General features: G+C 34.7%; 1 protein-coding gene across 7 annotated transcripts in view; it reads right to left on the reverse strand.

Moving 5' to 3' along the window:
• Window positions 1–19,109, reverse strand: part of SBF2 (SET binding factor 2) — a 288,893-nt gene that overhangs the window by 110,834 nt on the left and 158,950 nt on the right. For all 7 annotated transcript variants that reach the window (XM_052810411.1, XM_052810407.1, XM_052810406.1 and 4 more), the window contains exons 7-16: window positions 17,870–18,002; window positions 16,166–16,274; window positions 15,314–15,427; window positions 14,395–14,472; window positions 11,911–12,024; window positions 11,264–11,392; window positions 10,423–10,521; window positions 5,676–5,880; window positions 3,199–3,308; window positions 1,537–1,686 (exon numbers count right to left, since the gene is read on the reverse strand). In XM_052810411.1, the coding sequence (XP_052666371.1) occupies window positions 1,537–1,686; window positions 3,199–3,308; window positions 5,676–5,880; window positions 10,423–10,521; window positions 11,264–11,392; window positions 11,911–12,024; window positions 14,395–14,472; window positions 15,314–15,427; window positions 16,166–16,274; window positions 17,870–18,002 (1,241 nt within the window). The remainder of the gene's footprint in view (window positions 1–1,536; window positions 1,687–3,198; window positions 3,309–5,675; window positions 5,881–10,422; window positions 10,522–11,263; window positions 11,393–11,910; window positions 12,025–14,394; window positions 14,473–15,313; window positions 15,428–16,165; window positions 16,275–17,869; window positions 18,003–19,109) is intronic.

Consider the following 19,109-nt stretch of genomic DNA (forward strand, 5'->3'; position numbering starts at 1 on the left):
GGAAATTTCCTCAACTTCCCATTTTCTCTGCCATCTGTTTTGTACTAAGATATGGCAAATAAAGGGGATTTGTATTTCATTCCTATTGTCTAAAAACACCTCAATTTTTTTATCCCAGGAATAATCAAAAAAGTAGAAGCAAAATCTGCAGCACATCTAGACAATCCTGTTTTCTGGTTTGAAAGAAAATTTCTAACTCAGGAATACACAGCAGGTGCAGTATTCCATTGGTCACTATTTTGGGCAGAGAAATACAGTTTCACAGATAATTTCAATTTTTCTTCCAATTCTGAAGCTAAACTTAGAGCCTGGAAAAGGCCAATGCCTGTGCCAAAAAAGCAGACACTGGTACATGCTGTGCAATTTTAGCTGGCCAACTTCAGTTTTCATCTGCTAACTGTAGGTAATTTTACTCCAAAGACCACTGCTCAGGCAAAGTTGAATTTTGTTCCAAACAGTAGAAAAATATCTACTGTGAACAAACAAGAAATACAACAGACAACAAAACTTACATTTGATGGTGACCTGAGGTAGCATTTGCTCAGTCAATGCTAATTTATTTCTATACTTATGTGAAAGCTGTATTTAGCACTCACCTTTTTAGAAATATGGGTCAACAAACTGCTGCAAAATAATTTCAGCTGGTTTTGGGTTAGAGGAGAGTGGGCTTAAAATACCAATGTCTCAATCAAATCCCTAATTTGATACAATAACTTAGACAGGGGCAACAAGGCAAATTATAACCAAATGTGATCACATTACAAATTTAAAAAAAAAATACTACTACATTCTCAGATATCAGACTGAAAACACTGACGTCTATAAAATATTTCTGACAATGAATTGCATCAAGTAAAGCTAAAACTGAACAACTATTCAAATGAAAGTCAAAAGAAGACATCCACATATATTACTCTCATAGGTAGCTGCCACTGTTATGTTGATGTTTATTCAGCACAAAATTATTTAATTTCTCAGTAAAAAAACTTAGTAGATGAACCGCAAGCACCTTCAGTGAGTCTCTCACAAACTAAGATGTCACTGTGATAAGTAGAACTACCACCATGAACCATGGAAGCAGAAAGTATGCTTTCTTCTTGAAGTATGTTTGCACTTGTGATGACAAAGAGGACAAACTTATGGTTTTTTTTAACTGTGTGATACAAATTTTAGGAGCTCAGAGTTGAAAATGACCTGGAAAAGCTAACACCCATTCATTAAAAAAAGTACTTCAAGCCATTAAGATAAATCACTTCAATACTTACCAAAACTAAATTATACCTAAATTATTAATAATGTGGACAGTTTTATTCCTGTTTTTCATATCAGGCAGATCTGTATAGACCTGAGCATTTTGTCCTTTATCCTTCCAAAAATAAAATATCTTAAATCCACTGCCAAGTAGTATCTGCTACATCATTGTAGCACATGGTCCTATATTTTAATTATTTTGCTTCTCCACATCACTCTAAACAATTTTTTGCTTATCCTAACAAAACAAAGACAACCAAAGAACAAAACCTTCATATACTGTACCTGCAATGCACAGTTCATCATTCGCACAATGTAGTCAAACTGCTGATGGTCCAGTATTGCTCGATTTTGTTTAACATGCAGGCCTAATTCCTGTGTCAGGCAGTGCCGAGCTGCCTTTCCTTTTAGGGCTCTCAGAGCTGCAGGCAGGGTCTGGAGAGAAGAAAATCTAACTTTATGAAAATGAAATTAAATAGCACTATTCATACTGATAATCATTCATTCCTTATTAAGAAACTGCAAGTGACAGTATAGTAAAGAAAAACTTTGGAAATGGCTCATTAGCTTGAATATCAAACTTTCACATAATGGTTGATTTAGCTTAAGTCATTAAGTATTAAATTTTTCCCATGTTTTTTTCCAATGCATTACACAGCATTTCTCACCTACATCTGTAAATAGAAATAAATGAATATAGTCAGGCATTGAATGGATCAGAAATGGATTACTGTTCATGAAAGCAAGTGTTCTATTCTGTACCAGCCAGGCCAGGTCTCGAGTTAGCGTATCAAGGCCAACCAGCATGTTTTTTGATAAGCAGTGAATGACAAATGGCTTTAGAAGTGGCATACCTCTCATAGCAATGAGGCCACAAGACTGTTATGCAGTTTACCCTAAAACAGTGCCAATAGAGTATTTATGCCAATGTTTTAAAGACACAGCAAGTGCTACATCAGTGATTATCAACTGTGGCTTTTTAGACTAGATTTAATGGGTGGCAACAGATAAATAAGAAAAGGCAGCCTATTGTCTGAGGACAAATTTACCATGCAGGGGGACAAAAAACTACTGAAATTTTCCAAGTGCCTGTAAGTTGAAAGAGGTTAAAAACTACTGTGCTACACATGCATCCAAACTCTTTAAAAAGATCCACCCGTTTTATTAGCACTTTCCCCATATGCATTTCCATAATATAACTTGTAAATCAAGAAATGCTCATTTTCTATCTTGAGCTGCACAGCCTCAGAGATATACAAGTGATACTTTTCTGAGAAATAAAAAAAATTCTTAAAATAATTTTACAGCCATTTGCATATGTAGAATTAGATTTGAATGTAAGTTTGAGTGATTGTTCTAGAATCAGTAACTGAAAACTATGGATAGAATCTACAAAACCCGGCAAATTCTTAATGTGAAAAAATAAGAATGTCAAGGATGACAACTCACTACTACATTTTAGTGAAGACAGACATGCCCAATATTTACATTCACCTCTGAATTCTATCAAATTATTGATTTTTTAAACCAGCAAAATTTACTGCACTGAAAATTTCAAAAGAGCATTGGTTGACAAACACTGAAACATCAATGTATACCTGTTGTTTACATTCCTCCTAATCAATACTGCTGGACCAATATACATCCCTTTTTTAAAAAAATCATGTGGACAATACTATTTATAATGGGAACACAGATTAGCAAAAAGGACATCAACGCACTCATGTAGTATTACAAACAGGTTTTCAAATCCATTAGCTTCATATTGCATACAGTACTGCATTTAGATGATGAGTTTTATGGCTTACTTCACTCATTTAAATGGTTAAAATAACCATTAGTATTTGAAACAAGACTTCAAAATGCACTTTGTGACAAGGTCAGTCTCTATTCACTCATTAACAGAACAGAGGCTTATTTGGGAAAGTTAAAATTTTATTTTGTTACCTTTTCAGTCTCCAAAAATTTGTTTTCAAAAATGAATGAGATGCAGTTTCTAACAACTTCCAGCCTTTGTGCACTGTTGAAAACTGTACTTCCTTTTTCCATTATGGAAACTAACAAAGAAAAAGAAGAATATACATCTGTGAAATGTCATCTGCAAGAGCCACAAAGAATACCAGAAAGTTCTGTAGGAAAAAAAAAAAATTTTTTTTAATGTGCCCTCCATTTTGTTCTGTTAAACAAATACCATTAGTAGGCATATACAGATGGGAACATAAAATCCTAAACCTTTGGTTTTCCTATACTATCTAAGAAGCCAGTGCTCTGAATTTTAACTAGAGCAGTTGATTCTTTTTACTACTGGTTCTATTTGTCTCATACAGGCACAAAGAGATTCCAACCTCTAACATACTAATGAAATATATAAATAAATAGAAAATAATAAAAAAAAAAAAAGTGTGCACACATGTGTGTTCTGCAGTGAACTACATAGCCTTGCATATTTTGTAGCAGTAGATAACTATTTTTTCCTAAAGAATTCATTAGTCATGCCAAGAATTCTGTGACATGGAAGAAAACCTGACAAACCTGTTCTCTCACCTAGATTCCAATTTGCTGAAATCTAAAGATTATTTTCTTAATGCGGTGTTTTGCCCTGAATTTTCAACAAAATTCAGAATGGAAGAACTAACATTCTCTTTTTCTCTTTAGTATCAAATAAATAGAATACAAATCCAGAATATGCCCTTCTTGTAGAGAATAATAATGAGCTCCTAATATCCAAGGATTTTGACACACAGGACAGCAGGGAGTATTAGTGTGAAAGCTGTTGCTTGGAAAAAAAACCAAAAACAAAACCCACCAAAACTTTCACGTAAAAATTAACTTCTTAAAAAAAGAAAACCTTCTCTTGCATGTAGCCTTTTAAATAAAGGCAACAGAACACAAGCACATACCCTTTAAATTTTCTATAAGTAACAGATTCAATGATATAGTCAACAGCAAAAGCAGGTGAATAGAGTTTATCCTCTTCTCACATAAACCCAAAGAGAAACAGGGCTGGAAGGGGCCTCAAGAGGCCGTCTAGTTCATCCTGCTGTCCCTAGACAGGATCAACTGTATTTACGTTATTTCTCATGTTTGTCTAATATGTTCCCAAAGTTCTGTGATAATAGAGACTTCATGGCTTCACAAGAAATCCATTCAAGTGCCTCACAATCCTCATTTTACCAAGTTTTTCCTGACAAATAACTCCAGTTTTGTGCTGCAGTTAAACTCATTATTTCTTATCATTACAGACCATTCCCTTTCTTTTTTTAACAGCCTCTTATGTAACTGAAGACCACTATCATGCATTCCCTCAGTCTTCTACTTTTCAGTCTAAACAACTCTCCGTCTTTCGTTGTAGGTCACATTCTCCAGACCGCTGGTCATTCTTGTTGCTTCCTTCTGGACTCCCTCCAACAGAACCAAAAACGGAGGCAGTCTTCCAGTGCTCAAAAATGGATACAAACAGTCCAGCTGATGTCTTACTAAGTACAACAAAAGGATTTCTCCATGGGGCTCACTGTCTGTGCTCCTGTTTATACACCCTACTAAGATGTTTGTCTTTTTTGCAATAGCTTGGGTCATGTTTGCCCTATGGTCATTATAATCCCCAAATCAATTTCTGAAGAACTGTCGCCTAGTCAGCTGATCATGCCTATGCAAGTGCAATACCTTATTTGAAGAAAAATAGTAAAGGACAAAATTCAGCAGAGACTAGAGACTAGATCTCTAATTTTACAAGATTGATTTGAATTCTAATGCCATCCTTCAAAAGTTTTGCAAGCTCTGCCAGCTTCATGTGTCCTGCAAGTTTACTAAACATACTTGTTTACGCCAAATTCACATTGATGAATGTGACTATGACTAACAGAATTTTTCTGGCATTAAAATTAAATTGACGGGCCTACAATGTCTACATCTGTTCTTTATATTTAAATATAGGTATATTTATTTTGAGACAGAAGCTATGTTTGTTCCTTGCCTTTTTCCAGTAATTTACATGTCTTCCACTAGTGTAAAAGAAGAAACCTTTTACGTTTACATAGTTCTACATTTACGCAGAACTGAACGTAACAGTTCAAAGCTTGGTTCAGCCAGTCCTACAAGTAACCTACGATGATATTCATCAGACCCAGATACGTAGACGCTATCTAATTGAATAGTTCAGTCTAACTCGGATCAAATCCTTTTTTGTTGTTAGTAATTATGCCACTCACACTTCTGATTTTTGACTTTGTAGTAAAGGCTGATGCAAAAGGTCTTTTAAAATTGCAAAGGCAAACAGGCAAGTCTATGTACTAAAGGTTGCTATGATCACTAAAAATACTGTATTAATGTGACATTGGGAGCAATGCGTTGCAGTCATGCTAATTATATATTCAACTCATGAGACAGGATGACAGATAGGCAAGTCGGGGAACAAGTAAACATACCAACAGGGGGACCTGCTGGAACGACGCACTTCTTGTCCCCCCGGGTGGCAGCAGGGGCACCCTGACTCCTTGCGAGGCCTTCCTGGAGGAGCTCCTGCACCCGGCACTCATTGATTCGGGGGAAAGGGAGGATGTGAACCCGCAAGTGGGAGCCCTCCGTGGGCCGCGGCACTTTCTGGAATGCTATGTGGGGGTTGGGATTCTCCTGCCAGTCAAAAGCAAAAGGTTATAAGCAAACGTGTTACGTAGTGTTACCACCTGTCTCATCCAATTTTATTGCTGTTTTGTATCTGTTATACCTGAAAGATTAAGAAGCCAAGTATCTAATGCAGCTGACTAATATCATGTTTCATATTCATATCACCCTTGATTCATTATCTGTAATACTTCAAACTTTGTTAAAGGCTTTTATAAAATTATTTCTGTCAATATGCAAAATTCAAAAAGAAAGACAGCAAAAGAAAATCACTGCTTAACTTAGGTTGATTTTATGTAGCTTAATGAATATTTAGGACTTGAATAGAAATTAGTTTGCCAAACAACCTCTTCATTAGAGAGAGGGTTAAAGAACATTAAAACATACAACCTCTTCGCCAAGTACTGAGAAATATTCTCATCTTGATCAAGACTACAAAGTGAAAATTTGTTTTTGTACCATGTTGTATCAAACTATGGCCATCCCTCACTAGGGACCAATTTTCTATCTTCTGTATGTCCCATAAAAATATGTCCCATAAAAATATCTCACACAGCTCACTGTTTGCCCTAAAAAAATGAAAAAGTTTAATACAGGTGATCAAAGAGAGTAAATGATGGGCCTAAATTACAAGAAAAGTAAAAAGCTATCACATGAGATTTTGGGGTGTTCTCAAAGGATAGAAAAGACTTCTATTGTTGCAAAACTATCAGAATTTCCACTGTGAAAACAAGTGTTTGCCTACAATGATTTTTCACTCACTCTTTTATGGTCTTTTTTTTCTTTTTGTTTAAAATCAGATGTAATAAGCAGCCCCAAAGAAAGCTTTTATCCTTGCTTTTCGGTTTTCTTGCAGAGGTCTTCAGAATTAAAAAAAATTTAAAATCTGTTCACATAGCAGAACACTGACTTACTTGTTTTGCCAAAATAATTGCTGCATCTGCTACTATGTAATTATTGTATTTGTCTTGATCTTGACATTATCATACAATACTGCAAGACTGAAGACATTAGCAAAGTATGCCCTGTACCATAAAACAGAGATGTGACTGTACGTGGGATATTTGAAGACTTGCTCTATGTAGGTAAGCTCTGTTGGTGTTTGTCAATACCAGATGCAGTATCAGTGCAATATGTGTTCTTATATGTGAACACGCATCTTCTGCCTCTGGTGTTCAACAACTGGAAAGACCATGTACATCACAAACCACTAAGTTTCACTCAACTGCCTCCGCATTGATTTCAGCTTGTTTAAAACACACTTTCCAGAAAGATATCCTGAAGAGAGCAAGATATGAAAATTCAACATTTCTTTTAATTTTTTTTCCTCAAGTCGTTGATATCTTTCCTGTTTGTTCTTTTTTTTCTGGCTTCAGGTTGTACCTTTTTCAAAATACAGCCAAGATCTACATGTTCCATGAGGTTCTACCACCATTCACAGGATCACATCTCACATCTTGAGGAGTGCAATGATCAATCAAACAAAAGAGGATATTTTCATCTCTTCATTCATATACCAGGGTTATCATTAATCATGTTTGACTTGTTATCCAATTTGACTCTATGCTGTTACTTATTACTGGCTATGTACCACTGCCAAAGAGTGCTACTCAATCAAATAGGTTTCTGTCGTACAAGCACAACTAGCTTACAATAAAACTTGTAAACAGAGGCTAGCTTGATACTTTCATTTACAGGAGCAAAACGCAACAAGGAGATCAAATGCATCAACTTGAGAAATAGCAGTCAAAATAAACCAGCGACTTAGCCATACAAATTATCTGCAGAGGAAAGTTTAATGAAACGAGCCAGAAAGCTAGCTAGGGGGATGAAAGCAGCAGACGCCAGGAGAAGCAAGGCAAAGAAAGGGAACACAATCTCAGCAGAGGGTAACAGATGACATAGCAGAAAAAGCCAGAAAGGGAGAATAAATAACTATTCTGTGTTCTGTTCCATGGAGAAGACAGATCCAGAGGAAAGGTACAGAAAGAGTTACTTTAATCTTGGCCATCACAAACCTAATCCCAGCTGTACATGCTATTAGGAATGTGGAACTAATGTCTTCAACTACTAAAGCAGTATATGCCAAAAACTTGTCTACATTTTCCACTTGTACCAGCTAGACTAATACAAACATTATCTCTCCCTAACAAACCTTGTTTCTTATATGTATATAGACTGTCACAGCTACAATATGATGACTATTTAAACTGTGGAACAAGATGTCAAAATATGTCATGCACTGAGTTTAAAATAAGGCATCTCTAGGCGTAACTTAAAGAAGCAATGTTACTCATCACAGTGCTTTATTCAAAGATAGCTGTATGCATAACTACTAAAAACCTGACTTTTAAATATACTAAGTCATTGACTTAGTGCTAGTGAAGTAGCAGGTCAATCACAATGTTATAAATAAATCTCATCACAAGAAAACACTAAAATGAATTAGTTTTGACACTGATTTTAAGAAATAATGTAAGTGAAAAGTTACACATATGCACATTCACTTATGCTTTATAGGCTCTTTCATTCTAAAAAGGATCTATATCCACTAGAAAACAAATACAAATGTTCACCATTTCCTTTGGAGTAATTTAGTATCATAGTAACAATTATACTGTTGGAAGCAATTTCCCATAATTATATGCTTATGACATTAAAGCCCTTAACTCTTGGGGAGATCAAAACTTTTAAGACAGATGGATTTTCAAGAACCTTTAGTGCAATACTCCTCATTTTTTCTGCTATATCTTCCCCAAATTTGAATTCACTCATCTCTGCCATCTGATAAAAAAGAACCAGACTAATTTACTTTAATATTGACCATTGACTTTCTAATAAAAATAACTGTCCAGAATGTTGCAGAACTGTCAACTAATATACTTTCTGACAGCGTTAACCTGAAAGACCGACCTGAATTTGGAAAATGCATGTTGCTATATAGAACACAACTATTAAATTAGTAGCAGAGAATTTAATATTTATTCAGAAGTTTTTATTTCCGATTTAGCTCATAATAGAAGATGATTCCATCAGCACTTATCATTAAGAGAATGCTATAGGATGAGGAGGTATACCATGGAATAAATATTTTATTACAGATGAAATCTCATGGATGAAATGAATCTATGTAACAAAAATTCTGATGCCCGATGTTTCTCTTCATTTTCCACAAGATACATTCTCTTATTTTAAGTCTGAAGCGTCAGTGTAAGGATATCACTGTTAAGATACTCCAATAAGTATGCTATACCACACATGGACAAAAGACATTTCACACACATTTTTAAATGTGACATGATTTTAGTCCACAATGATGTATTTGCTCTCTCTTCTAATGACTACTATCAACAAGGTAGATTGAAATGTGTATCAATTCCTTCCTTCAAAGAAAGTATAACAGTCATTTGGCAATTTCGGAGGAAAAGAGATGGAGTGTGTGAGTGAGCGAGTGCATCTGAAGACAGACACACAAATTGTGCAACTATTAAAGTCAGACTAACCTCATTTAACACACCTTACTATTCACACATTCCATTTACTTGAAACACATAGATGTATTTTTCCATCCCAAATCTACTGACACAAAAGACTGCTCAATGCACTGGTTGTGAAATTTTGGACTTCCTATGGAAAAGGTATTAATTTTACCCCAGACAAAGATTGCATTGACAGTGACAAAGTCCTTAAAGGCAATTCATTTTGGGGGGAAGACACATACAACCCCCCAAAATGCCCCAAACACCCCGGAGCTTAGCAATACTTAGTAATTCTTGTGGTTTTTTTATAGAAGTGTAGATGTAAATCATAGTTTTGGGGAAGTGGGATATAAAAAAGAATGGGTGATAAAGGTCTTAACTGACTGCATAACAGATACTGCTCTGCGGAGTCTGAACAACCACAGGAAGTGTGAGGGGGAGGGAGATTAGCTCATGCCAAAAAAAAAAAAAAAAAAAAAAAGAGAGAGAGAAATAAACAACAAAAAAAGCCAAAACCTGCTAAGAGCTTTTACAAAAGCACCATGTAACATAAAGGCATGATAGGAAGGCAAGAATGAAACCGGAAATGGTATTCTAGGAAACCTAAAGAATCCAGGAAACAAGCTGTTAAGAAATGAAATAGTGCTTGTTGACCACACAAACCGTGGGCACTGGGTCGGCACAGCAGGAATGATCTGCCAAAAGTATAAATTATGCCAAATTGGATGTACAGTTTTCATATGGAAAATTGTTGAGAGGCAAGAAAAGAGATGTATTTGGCATGGATAGGTTGCATCAGAGAAAATAACAGTTTATATACATTATGCGAATAGACGCTAAGAAATAAGAATGCTAAGTAGCAGTTAATAGGTAAATTGATATTAGTATATTGAACTTCCTTCACATGTACAAAATTTTTCACATTTAAAGTTCCAAAGTCCTTTGTCATAATGCAGATGATGACTGCCACAAGCAGTCATTTCCATTTTCAGATACTGGATCAATCTCAGAAATGTGAATTTTCAATGTTACTATCTCAATTCCAAAAGTGCAGCAGGTATAGTAAACTTACATTTTTGAAGAGCTGTTCTGCAAGTTCTCTAACATGCTTTATCATTTTTGGTGGGTTACCTTCCTCAGCTTTAATTCTTTCGACTTCAAAGGCTACCAACTTAAAAAAAAAAAAAAAATTCAACTAAAAAATAATTTCTTTCTTATTTAAATTATGAAATGTTAATCTTAAATTGAAACTGAGCAAAGAAAACCAAACACTGAAAAATGTGCAATGTCACGTCACTCTGGAACATGAGACGTTTTCACTTTCTTATAGAGCTTCTGTTACCAGATTCTATGGTCCTATGCAACACAGAAAGTCCTACATACCTAAAACATTCCTTTAACATTGCTAATAGCATAATCCATATTTCTCATATATTCTACTACTATGCAGAATTTATACCAAACTCTATTTGTACTCTACATTCAAATAAAAGCCAGCACAGTACAAATATGGCAGTACTTTTTAAAAGAAAAAACGTTTGTCCCAGTTTATATTGTTGGGTATGTATTTAATTTAATATTTCTCAATTACTTTTTCAATGTTTCTAAGAATATAATTAAATTACTCAAAATAATTCTGTTCTAGCACATGTGATGCATTATGAAGTTCCAAACCTGACAATAGGAACATTACCATGATTTATACAACTGTTTCACTTCATACATACAAGCAGGGCAGGATTTTATGGAAGTAAGCTCAAAATGTATGCTTAGTAGAAAAATAGAATTGAGAAGATTAGTATAAACTTTATACAAAAACCAGTGAGGATTTGGAAGCATTTCAATAGTTTTTAACATGCTGAAATGTCATAGGTACATTTTAATTTACTTGGGAATATAGAAACAGTTTTCACCTCATCAAAAAGATCACAGGCTCTGAAAGGAGGACCCCTCTCTGACACAAAACCAGCAAATGCCATTCCATTGAGAACTTTGGTTAGAAAGTCATTCTCAATTAAGCCTCGCTGCCCCAAGAAGGCTGCCTGCAATAAAGATAAAAAAAATGCATGTATTTTATCAGTATCAAAACTACCACCAACTACTTATGTGCTAGCAGTTAAACATTTTCACCAGCTTATAGCAGTATGTGGTACTTTCTAGTTAAATCTTTTATATTACATAGTAACTTTTTATACCTAAATTCAGGAGTGATGTAACAGGAAGTTTGGTGCACACATGTTATAAATCTCACAAGTAATAAAACAGAAAACTAGTACTTTTAAGTGTTGTCTTCTAACTAAATACGTATGTTTCCAAAATTCCTTAATGACTCCTGAAAGAATTTCTTTGTATTAAATTTTAATGTTAACTTTGTTTCATGTTTCATCACTGTCCCTACAATTAGTTCCACTAAAATACATTTATATAGTGCTATGTCAAAATGATACAGTAATCACGTGTAGATTTTTTTTTTTAACTTTAACACTTGTTCAAAAGGCAAGCTTATGGGAATTACATGACACGAATACTACCTAAATATACATAATTGCTTCTCTTTTACCTTATGGAAATGAATTACTGGTTCAGCATGAATTCTGATCAGCTGAAGACATGACCGGTATCCTTGGAAAAGTTGTGCAAATAGCCTAAGGAAGATTGCTCGCACTTCTTTATCCTGTAAGCAGCAATTAAATATGCTGTCAAAACATTTTTGTATTCTAAACTTTCCCACACTTTGTATAAAGCTATCTGAGAAATACCTGCAAATTCAAACAATGCAGCAGTGTAGCATAGAAGTGGAGATACTTGTACACATATGAAGTTATCTTATATGAGGCTACAGTTTCACTGACCTGTTCGCAGATGGCAATGACAGATTTAGTACATATTCAACTGTTTTCTCCTACTGCTCTCTTCTGTGCCTGCACAACAGGCTGTGGGCAATGCAAGTGTAACTGTTGGGTTGGTCATGTGGTGAACCACATGAAAGAGCTGCCATGAAAGATGTTAAATAAAGGAAAGAGTGTATTTTAGCCTAGATTTATTCCCTAAAATAAGTGTGGCTCTGCAGCACTACACAAGCAGTGCCATCGAAGTGGGCAGGGGTGGCAGGGAACCACAGGAGCCTAACCTGGCATTACTGCTGCTGGAGGAGCCAGGCTCAGAGCATCACAGGCATCACCATAGTCATCTGCTGTGGTTCTGCCAGCTGGATGAGACCAGGAGACTGCCCTAAGTTTGCTCAGCTACTTGTCTAGGACTCTTCCAACTCATGTCTTCACTTGCCAATCTACTGCAGCCAAAATAAGCCAGGTCAGTTTAAAAAGTTTAAAATAGTAGATCTTTAAAGTCCTGGTTTATTTTGATTTAAATAAGGGAGTGCTTACATAAACCTTGATGGATTAATGGAAATGACGTGAACAGTTGGGGGCAGACTTGGGGCAGTGACAGCTTCAGCTGGCCCAGATGGAACTAAAGACTGATCAAATCCTGTGTCACCCATGTTATTTTATCTTAGCTCAGGGACCTACTGAGATTGCAGCCATGTCTAAAACCTGAGATCCTGAAATTGTTTTATGACCTCAGGTTTTACGGTGTCTCAAAGGACTTTTTAAACAAACTCTAACTTTAAAAGTTACAAGCAGCAAAGAATATTGGATTAACTAAACAGGTAAACAGCTGATCAGCTAATCAATAAGTAAATACAACCTAAGGTAAAGGTGATTTTTTAAAGAAATAAGTTTAGGTATGTATAAGATTCTATAAAGCTGTCCTATAGGAATAGTTTTCTAGATGTATTTTTATTCTTCAATGGAACATGACCGATGTTATCAAATTTTTAACTTAATTTTGTAAGGGCTCACTTTACTGAGAGATATTCTCATTTTCTTTGCGCCCAGGCTGCTCTCTAGAATTTTAACAGATACATTTGTACCCTGACTTTTTGGACTACTTGAAAACATGGTTCTTTCTTTCAGATTAAACAAAATTCTCATTTTGATACAAAATTATATTAATTTAAAACTTCACTATTCAAAGTGAGATCTTAGCTGAATTCTGTCTGCCACTAGATTAAATGAATTCTGGATAACATTTCCTGTCTTCAGCAATAAAAACCCCCAATCTTAAAGCAAGAAATAAGAACAACAAATATATTGTACCACTTAAGAGTTTTATGTTTTTGAATACACCTACACAAAAACCCCAATGTGTGTTCTTGAATTGCCTTTTGGATTTTAGTTTGGACTACCAACTCAAGTTCAATTCTAGACATGCCTACAAGCTAAAAACAGCACCTTTACCAAGTTGTTAAGTTATCATGGCTTCACAACTACTTTTAATCTAAATTAACTAGATTTTAGTACAAAACTTTGTACAGACTTTTTTTAGTATAGCCAATTACATATCGTTTCATTCAGGTTGAGGTTCATTAAAGCCATTTAACCATGTACGGTTAAAAACCATACAACACATTTCCCCAATATGTCCAAGCATACAATGTATAATAATTACCATTATTATTGCAAAACCAGTGACTTATGTTTTGCTGACACAGCTACCACTCCTATCTTTACTCATATTTACTCTAAAAATCTAGATCTTGAATAACATTTTTAATGTTTCTGAACTTTGGGGGTTTTTTTTGGGGGGGGGGGGCGAGGCGCAGAGCTGTCTATAAGAGAACTTAATTTTAACATTTACACAAACACACAAAAAGACCAGTTTGTCCACTCATGTAAAATTCTGCAGCTTTACTGGTCTACAAAATAGAGGAGGTAGAGTTAACTCAACAGACAGAAATATTAAAACAAATTAAGGTGCTTTCATATTTATACAAATATGTCTATAAAAACTTCTAACCCATTAGAATGCTATTGGAGGGCAGAATGCAAAGTCCAATGGCATTTCTTTGCTCCACTAATAATACTATAAAGAATATGGATATGGAAAAGAAAACACACAGTAGAAGTTCTTAAAAGAAAGTTAGTCTAAAATTTCAACAGTTTTCTACTTAAGAAAGTCAGACATAAGACAGAAATCTTACCAGCATTTTTGAGTGTGATAAAGCTGTTCGTGGGGGAGGGAATGCATAATCTGCTGTTTCCAAATCAGGATGCAAAACCTAGAGAATTTTTAAACAGAATTTTTTTCCCCTCATTTTGCTGAGGAAAGGATAAATTACTTTTTTCCCTTCTTTCTCAAAGTAATATTCATTGATAGTAAGTACCTCAAGTAATAGATTGAGTTAAATTATGAAGACTGTACGGAAATAAAGGTGGGATTAATTTTTCAGCTTCAGGTTTCTATAAGTGAGCTACTTATAAAAAATTCCTATTACAGTCAATGAAGCTAGTCAATACAGTTAGGGATTTTAGAGTTGATTCATCTGAAACAGATTAACAGAGAGAAAATTCTTCTCTTTAAGATACAAAGATTTGTTCAGAAGCCTCCAAATAAGGGGGTTTCTAACTTATGACAATGATAGTGAAAAGACAAACTGAACTACTTTTTTTGGCGAGTCCTTAATGTAAAATCAGTCATTCTTGAATATTGATATAGGGGCATCATACAAATAAACTTTAAGACTATTTGGTTATTCATTTGTTAAACTTCAGACAATGTACAGTGGAAATGAATTTATAAAAAGAGAAAAGAAGCTAAACCGAATAGTAACAATGCTGCTCAAATACTGAGGATAAACTCTTATTAAAAAACAATTATTAGGAAGGAAAAATCACTACCTACCTCTTGAATAATGAAAAAACATTTTACCAGTAAATTACTGATGATATTAACTCTAACTTCAGATAATAAATTCTTCTAAAACCAGGAATGTTGGCACGAATCATAGTTTTAAATCTCACATTTCCAGTGTGTTTGAAAGCAATTTAATACTGTAATTCATTTTTCATTCCTTAAAAATAGGTGAGAGGGTGGAAAATGGGGTTTGTATCAAAACATACTAGAGAAAGCGCCATTTGAGTCTGATGTAGCAGTGGCTCTGGCAGCTGAGAAAGATGAATACATTCAGGAATTTTAATTGTGCCTCCATCCAGGTCTGCTATGATTACATCTAACTGTAAGGGACAAACACACACATTATTAGTACTGCATACTGTGAGCATAGTTTAAAAACACAAATTTCATGTGTTCAAATTTCATGATCTGCACATAAGTTAAATTAAAACAGGACTAACTTTAATGTATAGAATGTTTTTGATAAAGGAAATACTCCAAATACTTCATATTACTGAAACTACCGATGAAAAATGAATGTAAACCAAAGAAAGTGAAATTAAGCCAAAATTTCAAAAGCGACTTCTGTTTCTGGATGTTCCACATCTGTGTTCAGTGATTTGAGGTATCTAATAGGCTGTTTGCAAAAGGACACAGTGAGGACAACTATAAGTAAAATTACATGTTTCTAGGCACCTCTGTAACCCTGGTTCAGTTTCTCCAAGCACAAGCTTAAAAGGTAAGGATAAAATAAAGTAATTGAGGACTTATTTGAAAACCCTAAGTGAATTGCTCAAACTCATGACAAACACATGACAAAGCTGGAAATGGATCCATTCCTTCCCATCCTGCACTAGAATCAAATAATTTCTCTCCTCTACTTTATAGTCTCAAAGCATTACAAAAGAATTGATACTTTTTCTTTTTTCTCCTCCCAATTGTCCTGCCTTGCTTTCTGTAATAGTATATTAAACATATATGAATTATTAATATAAACATCTCTGAAGCACAGAAAATCTCTACAACTAAACATCATAAATGACATTGTGACTATGAATATGCTGGGTAGATATACTTACAAGCTCATGAATGTCATTGCGAAAGACAGAATGTACACCAATTATGAAAGGTGTTGGTGAGCTGAGAACTTCCAATAGCTGTGCAGGAAGAATTGGAATATAGGGATAACTGTGAAAAGAATAAATAAAATAAAATAAAATAAAAACTTCTGAATATCTTTTCACATAGGGCAGCTTTTTTCTTAAAAAAAATCACAAAACAAACCAAACCTCCCTGTTATGTATTAAATTTACTGTAAATACCTGTATTTTAAAAATACAAAAGATGAAAGTATTAAATACTTCTTTATGAAGTGTCGTGCTGTTAAAACAACATCTGCCATCTAAACTCCAGGAATTATATATTATATGGTCTACAATTTATTGTAAACAAGTGTATTTTGCAAAATAAGAGAAGCCTATTTATATTTGTAACATTTATGTTGTATGGACATTATATTTGTCCGCAACTTTTAGGTAACTAGGGACACTAAAGTTATGCATAATACCTTAATTTTAAAAACATGGCTAGTTTTTGGCCAGACACCTACAATTCAGCCTTTTGTAAAATATCATTAATAAGAAATCTTTAAATGAAATATTTTGCTTTGATATTGAAATGACAACTAAACATTATGTAAAGAACACTGTATTTCAGATGCTGTTTACTTGATTTGACAATTTAAAAAAAAATAAATTAGTGTTTTCATCAGAGCAACATGAAAATCTGGATCGAAATTTATCAATGCATTTCAACACCTAATTTATAGTTATTAAAAATTTACATTCATGACTATTTTAGCATTAAGAAACATATTCCAAAACTTGCTTTCAATTTTTTTCCTTCTTATTCTATATTAAAATGAAGCCTATCTCTGAAATATTTTAAATAAAAACATGCTATTAAAATACAGGCATGTTTTGAAACAGATGAGTCAGAATTAGATGTCATCTTCCTAAAAAAACCAAATAGCTTGACACTAAGTTTTTCATTTCAAAACGCTGGATTCAGATGTGGCTTTTTAGAGAGGATCAATTTGTTGATTTAAATTCATTCTCTGGTGGACATTTGTCAGTGACTTAAAACTGTAATACGAGCTAACGTAGCTGTTATCTCAGAACGACAGAATCTTTCCAGTTGTAAAGGGCCTCAGGACATCATCTAGTCCAATCTACTCCTCAAAGCACAGTCAAGGCTGAATCCAGATGAATTTGTCCTGGGCTCTGTCCAGCTGGGTCCTGAAAACCTACAGGGATGGAAGTTCCATAGGGTCTTTGTTCCACTGCTTCGTTATCCTCATAATAAAATATGTTTTCCCTGTATACGGCCAGAAACCTCCCTCTTCCCTGTTTCGGTTTATGACCCCAATCTCTTGTTCTCCTGCCATGTACCTCCTCTTACTTATTGGCAGGCTGTTATTAGATCTCCCCCATATCTTCATGCATTTACTCATGGATCATCACAGTCAAGTTTTACCATCCAACTGATGTTGTGAGTAGGGTTTCTATTGTATTTGTGGGCAGGATGTTTCTCCTTTGCTTCCACTGTCATGATGCAATCGGATTTTTATTAATGATGGGTAAAGACTAGGACAGGTATATATGATCACGAAAACCTTCGATTATTTGAACAAACATAGCACAACTCCTTTTGTAAAGGACAATGTAATATAAGATGAGTTATAAAATTAGTCAAAGAGTTCAAAGAATCAAAACTCAACTCACCTGTATTTGAGGGGAAACATCAAAGACTCCAGAGCCCTACAGGCATCACTGAGTCTCTGAAAACTTGCTGAGTGAAAGAGAACCTTATTTTCTGTAAGCACGGCACAGAATAAGCTGAGTACATTTTGGATTCCTTAAAAAAAAAAAAAAATTAAAGAACTGTAACAACGTGGCAAACATAGAATCAAAATTACATTCAAATGTACCATTTTCTGGAGGAATTTTCAAAAAGCATATGATAAATGCATGAATTGCCAAACCCCAAGTTTTTTCTACCTTTTATTTAACTAGTGCAGCTTCCTTTCGATTTTTCAGGTTGCTAAAATACTATCTGAATGTATTTCTATATTTCACACATATTGTACTGTATCTCCCTTTCAATACCACTTTCAAGGATTTCCTCTTCTCAGCAGAAATCCCAGCAATGCTTAATAATGACTTCAAACAGTATTATGCGTATTTTCTGCATAGCCTTCTGTGTATCTAGAATTCAATTCTGGTCACTGACCCAGGCTTAACTTCTAAACCTTTATGTATCTCCGTTGGGGGGGTGGGGGAATCATACTGCCAAGCTCAAAAGAAAATGACAAAGACTTCACAGTAAATACATTCATACTTTATCCATGGAGAGCATTCTAGGAGTCACAAGGTTAAAAAGGGGCAGTAAGAGCGTACATGTCATTAGAAGGATATGTTAAAGAAGAGCTGACTGTTTAAACAAGCCCCACTACATTTAGGGTAAGACTCACGAATCAGATAATGTTTTTTTGTTTTTTGTTTTTGTTTTTTTAAGACAACATAATTTACCTAGGACACAAAGCCATGTGCTTTCAGGGAAAACCAAAAATACATTTCCTTTAAAACAAAGTCCCATCCTGAGAAGCAGACATGTCCGAGACATGTGAGATATGCTGAAATTTATGAAATTTCCTGAAATATGCTGGAATGTATGATGTTTCCCTGAGGACATAGCTTGTGTTATCAGTAAGCCAGCCTGCATTACCTTTACAAAGCTACTGCTTATCTTACAATAATCTTCCCAATAAGAAGTGTGACTACGGAGAGCCACTACATTCATATGATAATTAACACTTTGTTTTGCTTAAGTAATTTTTGTTACACATTTTGACAAATGTTTTTTCCTATGATGTATGAAAATTTGCTTTCCTGGAGTGGGACTTGGTTCATAAATATAAAGGGACAAGGATTCGGAGAGGGTTGTTGAGAAAAAGACTTAATT

The sequence above is a fragment of the Harpia harpyja genome, chromosome 16 (assembly GCF_026419915.1).
Source record: "Harpia harpyja isolate bHarHar1 chromosome 16, bHarHar1 primary haplotype, whole genome shotgun sequence".
Lineage (NCBI taxonomy): Eukaryota > Metazoa > Chordata > Aves > Accipitriformes > Accipitridae > Harpia > Harpia harpyja.